Below are 12,929 nucleotides of genomic sequence, written 5' to 3'. Positions count from 1 at the left end.
ACAAAAAAAACAAATGGACGGCGGACGTCACTAACGAAGTCTTGGAGTAAAGGAACTGCTTCCACACCCCCGAGGAAGTCGCCAGCCCTGAAAGGCTCACCGGTGCGCGTCCGGTCAGTTTTAAGCGAACCGCGCCCAACCGAAAGCGACATATTTTCGTTGACAGGTTCACCTGTTAGAAAGACAGCTTTCAAAACAGGAAAGCGCCAGATTCCAAAGAAGAAAAAAGGTGCAGAGACGGTGCAATTTGACACAGGAAATGCCGATGAAATGACTCTATCGCCGTTGGAAACGAACGGCGGCCAGAAACAAGACAGCAGCGAGGCGTGGGGGCTGACTTCGCCCAGCAGGAAGAAAAAACAGAAGCATGACAAACACGCCCAAGACAGGCTTGAAGAAGAAGACAACATGTTAGAAACAAGCAGCACAGCCTCAACCTACAGGAGCCCGCTGGACCGCGACAATTCTGACGAAAAAACAGGGCAAGATGGAAGTGAGACAGTTGTCTCTTGTAAACCGGTCTATGTGCTCAAAGACCCAACGTTTGGCCATATGAAGCCTGCCAGTGTGACAACGGCAAATGAGCGATTGTCGAGGTTGGCGTGGGATAAGAGTGGATTCAATGATGAATACCGAGAAGTTTCCCCCAGTGGCGTAACACAGAAGTCGGAGTGGACTCAAGGCGACACAAGGGAAGAAGTCCCAGTTTTTTCCAGGATATCAAAAGTTGAAGGCCTTAACATTGAAGTCGACACGAGCTCTTCGCAAGGTAGTCAGGGCTCCCGCAGAACGAAAATGTTTTACTGCGAAGGGCAGAAACCGTCACTGAAAGGTGGGAGCGGGAGACCATTGGCAACTATAAAAACTAGCCGATCCATCTTCAAGCACGACCAGCATGGTAAGCAGTTACTGAGCAGCGAGTCCTCAGCGTCCATTTATGACTGTCCAGAAGGGTCTTCAGTTCTGAATGTGCGCGTACTCCCGGCACGGCCACACCAGCGCCGTTCCAGTGGCAAAGGGGAGCAAATGACCAGTCGACGATCTTCCAGCATTGCCTCATTCCAGCTCTGCCCATCGCACAGTTCTCATAAGGCACGCACAAAACAGAGTCGCTCGAACGTCCACCGTTTTCTGTGCGACTCGGTTGCTGCATCGCCTTACCACTCTTTACGCGAGGTGTCATCGTTGAAGCCTGCGCTCAGAAAACCGCTCCGACGATGTATTTCCATCGATACGATGGAGCCGAGCATATCTTTAATAGAGGTCCACACAGATGAAAGTACTGTGTTGGAGTCTACAACCAAAGCCGGTCATCGCAAACCTTTGTGCACCCATTTTTCTCGATCAAGCATCAATCCAAAAGTACATCGCCCTCCTGCCAGCCGCAACATCCGGGCAACCACACCCGGGGGGCCGAGTAGCGCGTCACCGCTGCCCATTCGGACGCTTCGGTCTTTTCAGTGCATCAAACCCCGAAAGCCCGTTGTCCAGACTTCTTATGAAGCCCCGGCTATTCGCATAGAAGCTGGCATTCACTCGCGACAACCAACGTCATACAACAGGCTGCAGCCAATATCAAGCTGCAGCCCCGGCTCACCAGCGATTTTTAATAAGAACCTTCCTGCTCCACAAAGCGTCCAAATCGCCTTCTCTCCCTTCGGTTTCCCGCAGTCAGATGATGCATTGCGGACATCACAAGGAGCACCGAGCCAACTGACAGTGACGTCCGGTGGCGGTTCTTTCGCAACTGCGCGCGCTTTCTCCGGAACAGAAGCCCCTCTGCCATCTTCGAAAATCATTTTCAACGGACAAGTCGTCGAGGGACCATCGGCTACATTTCAGGTGCCTGCACTATCAGATGATCCGGCGGCAACCGTTGTCGTGCAAACACCAACTACCGTCGTAATTAACGATGCTCCTGATGCGCCGAGTTTACCGGGGAGTGGGCCAACTTCATCGACTCAACAGGTCCAACCCAATCCTGTGACGACTGAAAAGTTCAGTCAAACAGTGGAGAGCTTTCAAGTAGGCCACTCTGTTGGCGGCTTCGAGGCAGGCAGCAGCGCAAGTTCGAGCAGTCACGTCTCTATCGTTCATTCTGTTCATTTTCCGGAAGAATTGGACAATGAAACAATCCGCGACAGACTAGAGAACAAGACATCGGGCTCTACTGTGGATGGGAGAGCAAATGACTCGTACAGCCCCTGGAGGGAAAACATAAAGCGGCGCGGAAACGTTGTGCTTTATGTCGTCCTGCTATTGAGCACATTGTTTGCGATCACAGCTGGATCTGTCCTGTACGCGAAGCGTCGCTCCTCCGCGGCCACTGCGTACGAAGATGAAGACGCTGAGGGTCGTCAAATCACGTGGTTATTAGGAGCGGAGTTCAAAGGGGACGCTGGCCGAGCGATGTATACCAAGAGCCGCCCGTGCCAGAGCGCGTCCTGTAGTGAACGGGTCGCAAAGCTTTTAAGCTCCCTGGACGGCCAAGTGCGTCCCTGCCAGACCTTTTATGGCCACGTGTGCTCGCACTCTCGGGTCAACGGCACCGCAGATAAACAGATGGCACAGCTGACTGAGTCTCGGTTGGCGTCCTTCTTCAAGGGCCGCGGCAGCACGGACATGATCTTACCAGTGGCATCGGCCGCAAGGCGCCTCTGGCGGGACTGCATAGACTTGGCCATGCTGAACCAGCTGGGAAAGCTGCCATTGCAGGCACTTCTCAAGCTTACCGGTCTTGGAGGCTGGCCATACGGTGCCACAGGTACGCGGCCGGACGCGTGGAAGGTGGCAGGTGACCTGCTGCGGCTAATGGCACTTGCGCCGCTCCTCGATATCAGCGGGCTGGCCAACGGCACATTGCGGCTAAGTCCTGGCAACCACGGCAGGTCGCATGACGCCGCCGACGTGCTGGACACCATGCTTACTGTACGACCCAGGGACGAGGGGCTTCGCGAGTTAGCGGAAGATGTCGCGGATCTGGGCCGCCAGCTGAACACACTGCGGGACCGTCACGCACAAGAATGGTCCGGCGACGAGCGCGACCAGGCCGAAGTTCTCCCGAAACAATTCGTGGAAGCAGCGTTGATTGGATTACGACGGGACGCATTCACGGTGCACGCTCAGTCAGCCGCTATAATCGGCCCGCTCGTCAAGCTTGTACGGGATAGCAAGCCCCAAGCGGTGCTGAACATGCTTGGCTACTGGCTTGTTCGTCACGTCGACCTCTTCACGCCAGCGGTGGTTGAGGCCGACCTCAACAGCGGGGCGGCCTCGCGCAGGTCGGTATGGCGGCACTCTGTTTATTAGCTCAGCTGTTGTTCTATGCCAGATGATGTTTCGTATAAACGATATATTTACTTAATAACGATAGCATTCTAGACGAGTGTGTATTCCAGTACGACTGCGCAATCAGATGACACAACTGAAGAGAGGCGCGCGTAGACAGTGCAAACTTCCGACTGGCCTCTGCTACGCTGTATGTCCAGACGGTACTGATTACGCGCCCGTTCTCATCATTAGAAGTAACGAGGTGTTTAACGCCGTCGCTAAACTTGGACGGTGGTTTCCGCTGTGCGCGTCCGTCTGACATATTTATGCTTGGCCGAAATATTCTGAGTGCTTTCCACCTTTCCTTACCTTTGGCTATGCTTGGACATGGACACCGAGGCGCCCTTGGTTCTTCGCAACGCCCATTCGCAGGGAGTCTCGCTGCTCCCGCGCCGTGCTCGACGATGCGCTGTCGTCCGAGGCGGCCGAGTACGTGCGCTATGCGGCGCTGCGGAGTCACCTCGACCTCGGCTTGGTGCGCACGTTGGCGACGCACCTCAAGCACTCGTTCCTTGACAAACTGACGGACCTTACCTGGCTGGACGGCAGCACACGCAAGAGCGCCCAAGCTCTCCTGCGGGATCTCAAGGTGCGGGCTCGTGGCACGTCGGGACACGCCGATGGGTTACGTGACAAGTGGTTATGTCACGTGACCCGGGAAAGATTGAGCAGCTGGAAAGGCGGAGGGGAGGTTGAGTGAAGCAAAAAGGGGTGGGTCAGGGAAGAGGAGGAGGAAAGAGCGGGTAGTGGGACGGGAGTCGCTTGGCAGGGGCTACTACGGAAACGCTATTGTCTTACAGCGTAATTCGTAGTCAGACAGACATGCACGGGCCGATATTTTTGTTGCACAATGTTTGTGACAGGAGTTATGATGTAGATAAACCTCCGACGTGGTTGTAAACGTTTGAAGTTTTAAAAGTGACGGGAGGCATAATGACTACGCTAAATAAACAAATGTGTGCAACTCTAAGACAGGAGATAACATTAATTCTGGCTGTCACTAGTATCCTTAAGTATTCTTTTTTCCCTACTGACCATGTAGGTTTTCTTCGCACAACACGGTAGCTCAGTGACATTCCATAGCTAAGAAAGAGGTAACGGGTGCGACACACTGATCCGTAACAGTCCGTTGGTGAACGGCGGCAAACGCCGGCGTGTAAAACCTTTCGGCCCACGACGGAAAAAAAACATGAGTTCAATCCAGGAAGACCTTCACTAAAAACCGTATCGTCGGCAAGATTTACCCTGCGCATAAACCCCTATCGCACTGCATCCGCATATTAATTTTCAGGCCCACGGTTCTTCTATGAAAACTAAAGTAATGCAGAAAACTAAAGTAATGATCAATTACCTCAAGACAGCACAGCGGTTTCAGATAGGTGGCGAGGCGAGGCAGTGGAAGGGGTAAGGGAATATATCTACTTAGGCCAAGTTGTGACCCCGGATTCCAACCATGAAGCAGAAATATTCAGAAGGATCAGAATGGGGTGGAGTGCATTCGGCAGGCATTCTCAGATAATGAATGGCAGCCTACCATTGTCCCCCAAGAAGAAAGTGTATGACAGCTGCATCTTACCAGTACTCACCTACGGGGCAGAAAGTTGGAGGATCACTAGGAGGGTTCAACTTAAACTGAGGACGACTCAGCGAGAAATGGAGCGGAAGGTGATAGGTGTAACATTAAGCGACAAGAAGAGAGCGGAGTGGGGCAGGGAACAAACGCGTGTTAAGGACATATTAGTAGATATTAAGAAGAAGAAATGGATGTGGGCAGGGCCCGTAATGCGAAGGCAAGATAACCGTTAGTCATTAAGGGTAACAGAGTGGATCCCTAGAGAAGGCAAGCGTTGCAGGGGCGGCAGAAAGTTAGATGGGCAGATGAGATCAAGAAGTTTGCGGGGATAAATTGGTCGCAGTTAACACAGGACTGGCTTAATTGGAGATTAATGGGAGATGCCTTTGCCCTGCAGTGGGAGTAGACGGGATACTGATGATGATGATGATCCCCTGCATCCGAAGTGTCTTTCGGTGGGCTTTCTTTGTAATTGTACTCACTGGACGAAAGCACCTAGGGGCCTCTGAGAGCGTCCACCGGCGATGACAACAAGCTATCAACAGGAGGCTGTTATGAAATTACGCATTTGCAAATAAATGTATTATCGGCGAAGTTAAGAGATTTGATCGAAATGTAGCGAAAACATTATAGCAGCGTTATAGTACCGGAATAAAGTTAGGATCAAAAAATACAAAAATAAAGAGTTAAGAGATCATAAAAGCAACGAAATAAAAATGCGTATTTTTTACAGCAAAATGAAGACAAAAATAAAAAGAATCCCCGGAAATGCCGAAGGAAGCGCGACTAAAGAAATGTAAAAAAGCACCAACCTTGCGCTACTCCTCACACCTACGTAAAATACATTAATTGACTAAGGTAAGGCGCTTAATTGCAATAATATTGTAAACGTGCCTCATTGGCGAGAAGGAACTAAAGAAAAATGTGTAGAACAATAAAACACCCAGCGTATTTGGCTAGGAATAGCCAAACATGGCCATAAAAACTTCACAGTGAAGACAATTGGCGTAAAAGTTCCGCGCATTCGTAGACAGTTGTCTGAATTTCCTCAGTTTTCTTTTCACCCGATACCAAAATGGTGGCGCAGAGATAGCTATTCCATCGAGCTATGGGAAAACCGTGTTCCTTGGCTTGTGTGGTCGGTTTGCTCACGGTCTAAATGTGCTTCCCGGCAGCAGAAACTGGTTAAACAGGCCCTGAAATATTCCAGTGTCTATTAAAAAGAAGAGAAGCAGCACTGCTCGACCAGTATTGGTCTTTCACACGAGGATGCAGACATCCGGTGCCATGAAGTTTCGAGCGCATACAGTACAGTGAAGTGGTGTTACGGTCAACCATGTTCCAGTGCTTTACCCTGGGCAAGTGATTGCCCGTTTCTTACGTTGCATGCTGGAGTTCTCAAGTCTTCGAGTCTAGCGACGAGTCGAGAGCCAAGTTTTACGGGATGAGAGAGTGACGGGGACCGCTCATCGTAACGGGATCTCGCCACTGTTGTGTGTGGTAGGAACCTGTCTTTCTGTTTCCCAATAATCCTCAACAGAGGCCCATTATTTGCTGGGCTGCAGCCACGGAGTAAGAATACATAGGAGGCGAAACGGTCCATTGTGGCAAGCGCGGGCGAGCGACAAGATAATGTCACAATGAAAACAAAGCGGACTGCGAAGTTTCGCAGCTGCGATGGCGAAGGAGAGGGTAGCGGCACCTGATGGACGAAATTAGAGAGGCCGCAATTCATGCGGTGGCTGCGCAGTGCAATGCCGATCACTGTGGCCGCGCAGTTTCTTCACCCACGGCAGATGGCGCTAGCCTAACCTGTGACGAGCGCTTGTGACATTATCTGGCCGCATTAGGAAGCCTCCTTTCACCTCCTGTCACATTCTTGCTCCATTGCTTCAACCATGTGAAGGTGAAATTCCCTCCATTCACCGCTTCCACGGTCAGTAAGGTTTTGCTATCGCCCGTTCAGTCATAAAGAAAAGATTGCGGACCACTGGACTGAATTCCAGGCAGCCACGCGGGCGACAAATTTCCGGGATTGCCGCTCTTGTGGTGCGTTAATATTTTCTCACAGTTGCACTGGTGTGGCCACCCAGGTTCGATTCTTCTATGAGCGGTACGGAGACGCCAACAAGAGCACTCCGGTACATCCACCGGCAGCGCTGCGGTCTAAGGCCCTGGCCATGTACCAGCGCTTCCGCGAGGTTCGCTTCCGAAGCCGGCTGCTGCAAGGAGCCACCGCGGACGACATTGGCGACGAACACTGCGTGTTAGACACCGGGCAGAAGGTATACGCCTGCGTTGAACTCTGAAACCGCTACCACAGGGCCAGACATCGCGATTGGCTGGGTTCAAAATATGCATTAGTGTATACCGTTTGGCATACGGTGTACTACTGAACTACTCTTCCCGATTAACACCTGTTTGACAGCTCAATTCAACGCACTTTTCCAGCACTGCATACATGCTATGATGGCTATCGATGCTTTCCCAACCATGAACTGCACGATCGTACCAAGCGCGTATTTACAAATGCGATTAGCACCTGTAGGTTCCGTGAGGTCGGGTTCATTAAGTGTTGATTTTGAGTTTAGGCGGCCTAATTTGATTGCAGCAGGTGTTGGCGCCGGCGGCAGTTTTGGTTGGAGAGGTCGCGAGATTTCGGACACAGCTTCTGCTAGATGGGAATGCCCGTTCACCGATATAGCCGAGTAACGCTTTGCGCTAAAAATCACCCCGGATATGCGTGCTGCGTCGAAACAGGACAGCGTTTCTGCCGCCCCTTCAAGAAACGTCCAACCCCTTTCTCAACTTTCTTTCTGCCTCATTTCTTTCGCACCTTTCAAAATTTGTGGAAATATATGCTCCGGTGATAAATGACGAAATGTCAAAGGCAAGAATCAAATGACCAACAATCAAGGGAACGGGGGCATTTGAAGAAGCAAGCCCTTGTTCGAGGCTTCACAGAGTTGCAGGAACACGTGACAGCATCACCCCGCCGGTATCGCAGCCGCTGCATGTCTCCTGGCGCGTATGCGAAAACACCCATAACCGTTTCCCTATGGCCTGCCTCTTCCAACACCTTTCAGCACCAGTGCCTCAACTCAGGGGCCGAGATTGCGCGAGGCAGATCAGCCATTACGCTTCAGCCCTTCGCGATCATAAATTAACGTAACCCTGGAGTATTCTACTTCATTCTACTTTATACAACCATAATTGATTTATTGTATAGTTTAACGCGCCGACGCAACGCAGGCGATGAGGCCCGCCGTAGTGGGGGGCTCCGCATTAATTTTGACACCGTAGGGATCCTTAACGGGCGCCAAAATCTCGTACACACGGCGTCTTTGCTTTTTGCAAACATCAGAAAAGCAGACCCTGAAGTGTTTCAGTAAGACATTATAAAGAGGAAAAGGGGTAAGCCCTCACGAACGTGTAGGATATGACGTGAGGGCGGAAGGCAGAAGCACATAAAAATAACAGGAGGCAAGCCTTGGGGAAATAAAGAAAAGATGCAAAATTGAACACGATAGGTGCGCTTTGCTTCCTTGGTCGCTTAGAGCACATTGCCTACCGCAGTGCGAACTCGGCGGCAAGACAATCCTTCTACAATCCTTCTAGATGAAAATCCTTCTACCACGGACCAAAGAAGCAAAGACACAGTGTGCACAGCGGTTAGCGACGGGGTGGGAACCACGGGAACCTTTAGGGGAGAGGAAACGAGGCGCTTTCGCACTTTGAATGCTAAGCGCTTAAAAAACCTGTGGTCTGTCCTCTGTCATAAAAAAAACGGTCCTCTGCCTCATAAAACGGTCCTCATAAAACACGAAAGTGAAATGTGCAGCGAAATCTGCAGCTGAGAATGATTTGCGGGCCGGTGGCTGTCTTGTGGGTGTGTTTGGCGGGCGACGTCCTGCTGGCGGGTCGCTTCGGCAGAGGTGTACTGGCGTTAATTCCGCGATGAATAGCACGCCACTGGATCTTGGTGTATCCCGGCATACACTTCGTTGTACTGGCGTCATTTCCGTTACAGGGGAATCTTGGTGTATCCTGGAATAAAACATGTGCACTTTCGTGTTAAGTCTTTTTTTTTTTTAGGTGAATTTTCTGCCTAAATCTCGCTTACTCGCAGCACATGTGCCTTCCCTGGTTGGCAGGTGCTGTTTCTGCGGCTGTCAGCGGTGGACGTGCGTGACGCGTGGAGTCCGCTGTGGCCCATGATGCAGGCGGCGTACATGGGACCGCGACTGTCGCGATGCCTGCTCCGTGTTCTCCTACCGGCCGCAGAGAAGCGCCAACGCCGCCGGGACGTGCACTGGTCGTCCGCCGCACGCTGGCGTCTGAACGCGACGCGCACTTGCTTGCACGACCAGCACGCCAACATCGTGGGCTCCGAAACCCCCTGGAGCCCCGCTCAGGCGGAGCTAGCGGTGGTCGACAACGCTGCGCTGAGGCCTGCCAGGGACCTGTTCGATGAGTACTTGGCGCGCATGGACGACAACGCTCTGATGACCGAGCCGACGGAAGAGGCCGTGGAGAGGCAGCTGAGTTGGCACCAGGTGCGTCAATGCTGTTACCCCTTTTGCGCCCTGTGTCGACGTTTGAGGGCCGTTATTAACATTCATAGGCACATTGTGTGACTGCTTGGTTCGTTGAAGAGTTAGATGGTCAGGCTTTTTAAACCGATTGAAACCCCATTTTTTACGTATAGATCAGTTTAAGCTAGGAGCACTTTAGGAGTCCGGCTTGCCGTCGTAGCTCGTCCGGGGTCACGGCGTCACGGCGTCACGGCGTCACGGCGTCACGGCGTCACGGAGTCACGCAGCCCAAAAGAGGCCTCAAAAAGATAACCGCTTCCACTGGTCCGATTAGAAGGTCTTCCATGCCGCCGCAGGGAAGCCCATGAGGCTAGAGCTCACGGTGGATCTCTGCTCTCGGCGCCCCGTTGGGGGGGCAGAAGCAGAGCAGATGTACCAGCGTCTCTGGTTCGAGCAGGCTGCACATGTAGCGGAATCCTTTCTCCCCTGTCGGTTCAGTTGCACCGCTCCTTAAAGCGCGGAAATAGCGCATTTGAAGCGCATGCATTGGGCTTCTACTGTGGGGACCAGAGTTCAAATGCCATCGAATAGACAGATGTGTTTTTAAACGGAAAACATTAGCTGCCCGTTACGCGAAAATGGCGCGTCGGGCGTCGGCGTGACCGAAACATTCAGCCAGAAATGGCCGACCGACAGCGCGAACAGGATAAAAACAAGGACAGCGAGTATGAGGTGAATTCGGGTCTGGAATTCGAACTCGGGTTCCACGGAATGGCAGTCCAACGCGGATCCACTGCCCCATCGCCGAGTCTTGGTTTTAGGTAACAGAAGGTGGACCTCATCAATGCGCTGCGGTCTTCGACTTAGAAATGCGTGTTCGAGACGAGTATCCGAGCCTACCTAAGTAATTTGAGCATGGTAATTATGGAAGCAGTAAAGCCCGTTTACGCGAGTAGCGAATGCGTAGGGCTTAGAAGGGGGAAGAAGAGGAACAAAAAGCAGAAGAAAAAAACATCTCCGTGGGTACGCGCTATTACCTTAAAGGGAGAAGAAGAGCCATATACGCTTATACATTAAACAGATGGAACCGCGGCGCCCTGTCGCGTGTTGCAGGTGTTCTACGTGGCGTACGCCCAGTCCCTGTGCGAAGACCCCGACCACCGGCGGCGTCAGGCGCAGCGGAACACGCGCTGGGAGCGGGTCAACGGGCCGCTCTCGAACGACCCGGCCTTCCACCGGGCTTTCGGGTGCAACCCTGGAGACCCGATGCGGCCGGAGCCCACCTGCGCCTCCTGGAGTGCGCCGCCTTGACGACCTCCGACGTGCCCGAAACGTCATCCGTTCCTCGGTGCTCCCGTTACGGCAAGGACGCGGGAAAAAAAAAATCTTTACGGCGAACGTTCTGCTTCCAAGGGGTTCGGCCCTTATCTCAATTTATTGCATAAAGGTCGTTTTCTTCATTCGCCCTAATAAATTCCGCTTTTGTCGCTGAAGGTGTTCGATGCATTTCTAAACATTTCTGTGCAAGCCAGGTCGTGAATCGGTGGAGTTTAGACGGTACGCTAGGGTCGTTGCGTGTGCCGTTATGCACACGCCTTATGCACACGCATGCATAAGACGTTTTAATCAGCCGCAGTGTCTCAGTGGCTAAGTCGTTGTGCTCCCCAGCACGAGGTCACGGGTTCGATTCCCGGTCACGGCTGCCGATTTTTTGATGGAAGCGAAAAGCAAAAACGCTCGTGTGTGCGAGATTTCGGCGCACGTTAAAGATCCCCAGGTGGTCGGAATAAATCCTGAGCCCTCCACTACGACGCGCCTCATCGTCTGCGTTGCGACGGCGCGTTAAACCCTACAATCAATGAAATCAGCTTTAAAAAGTGAAGCTTTCTATTGCTCGCTTGCGCCGTAGATCGTATAACACAGCACACTGCAGGAAAGCCAACATACACGACGTGTTTCCACAAAGGACATATGATGATGATGGTGGTGGTGATGGTGATGATGAGACGCGAAGTTTTTCAAGAAAGAAAAAAATTGCGCCCACGGTCCCTGTGTAGATGCGACGCATCGTGGGGTTCACTTGGTGTTTCCGTTGGATTGATTCTGAAATCGCGTGAAATGTGTCGGGAACGCGTATGATTATTATATTTTATGATTATTATTATGTTTTAATGGCCTATCTTGGTCAATCTCTCTAAGTGGTATGCTTGGGGCTTCGCTGTCGCAACGACCTTTACTCCATCATTGTTGGGGAGCTTCTTTTCTTTTATTGCAAGTGTTAATCATTGCCCCCTCATGCGTTGTATCAGTAGCATCTTGACGTAGTTTGAATGAGTCAATGATAAGGCGCGTTCGTAGCATTTCATTCCGTCTCGGTTTTGTGGCGCAGTGGGAAGAGCGCCATGTACCTCGCGTTCCGCCCACAGGGTCGTGGGATCGAAACCGGGCGCCGCTAACTATTATTTTATTTTTATAGTGCGAGGGGAGGTGCGGACAACGCCGTATGGAGGGACAAGGCGAGTGAATGAGATGCAGTCGCATCTAAAACCCTTCCCGTGGTCGGAATCAAACCTCGGTCCTTCGCGTCATGAAGCTGACGCATCTCTGATTGCGCCATTCAGACACGGTCGAGCAAGTTTGTCTTCTGCTCTTTGAGTCAGGTTGCACAAGAGAAAGCGTCTACCACCTTTATCTTAAGAAAGGGGCTTTGATTTTTTTTTCCTCGAAGGAGTACAACTTTTATTGTTTCGGAAAGTCTTGTGGGTTAGCATGGGACGTTTTTTTTTCTTTTTTTTATCAGTGCTTCAGCCACGCCGCGGCTACATTCACAGATGAAGTAAAACCAGAACTTTGGTAGTGCCGAAGGTTGGCCTCATTGGTACACAATGAAAAGTTAAAAAAACTGGCGAAGCTGGCACCACATCGCGCAAGGTCTGAATCATCGCGAAGCACAGGATTTCTTTCTACGTGAGCACTGAAGGGCACATCATCAGGCATTTGTAAAAGTTTGAAATTGTTTATGTAAACGTTCCATCGCCGCTTTGTACTGTGCTAGCAGTAGTCATAGTTATATGCATCGATATCTTCATGTCCCTCATGCCAAGCATTACATGCGCGATAGCGCTTGACGACAGCTGGGGCGAAGCGGCAGCGCGTACGTGCACGACGCATGCGCGGCGTTCCTGGAGTCGCGTCGAGGCTCCGTGGAGCAGGTGTTGCGCCAGCTGTGGCGTTGTTGATTGCTAAGAAACGAGGAAACGCGAGGCGCTCCTCGAGGTTTTCGCTTTCCTGTTGCTGCTAAGTTAGGCCACTGCGTGAGCCGGGGACGCTGGGCGGTCGCCGCGAAGCACGTGCTCATGGGCACATTCGGCATTTTCTCGGTGCTCAGAAGATTCGCTAGTTCTTTTTTTTTTTTTTTGCTACAGGCACTGCGCGTTCCGGGGACGCTCAGCGGTCACCGCGAGTCACACGTTCACGAGCACTCGGCAGTC

At 51.9% G+C, this 12,929-nt stretch overlaps 1 protein-coding gene across 1 annotated transcript; it reads left to right on the top strand.

Annotated features, from left to right (window-relative positions):
- The first annotated feature begins 2,409 nt into the window (after positions 1-2,409).
- Positions 2,410-10,749, top strand: LOC144168441 (uncharacterized). Its single transcript, XM_077697429.1, has 5 exons — positions 2,410-3,281; positions 3,703-3,919; positions 6,997-7,188; positions 9,058-9,459; positions 10,552-10,749. Exons 1-5 carry the CDS (start codon positions 2,410-2,412, stop codon positions 10,747-10,749), a joined length of 1,881 nt encoding a protein of 626 aa, XP_077553555.1.
- Positions 10,750-12,929: the final 2,180 nt, after the last annotated feature.

Source organism: Haemaphysalis longicornis, unplaced genomic scaffold (genome assembly GCF_048455015.1).
Source record: "Haemaphysalis longicornis isolate Haplotype H1 unplaced genomic scaffold, Haemaphysalis longicornis Haplotype H1 scaffold_2, whole genome shotgun sequence".
Lineage (NCBI taxonomy): Eukaryota > Metazoa > Arthropoda > Arachnida > Ixodida > Ixodidae > Haemaphysalis > Haemaphysalis longicornis.
The sequence above is the reverse complement of the archived record's forward strand: the minus strand, read 5'-3'. Positions and strand labels throughout refer to the sequence as shown.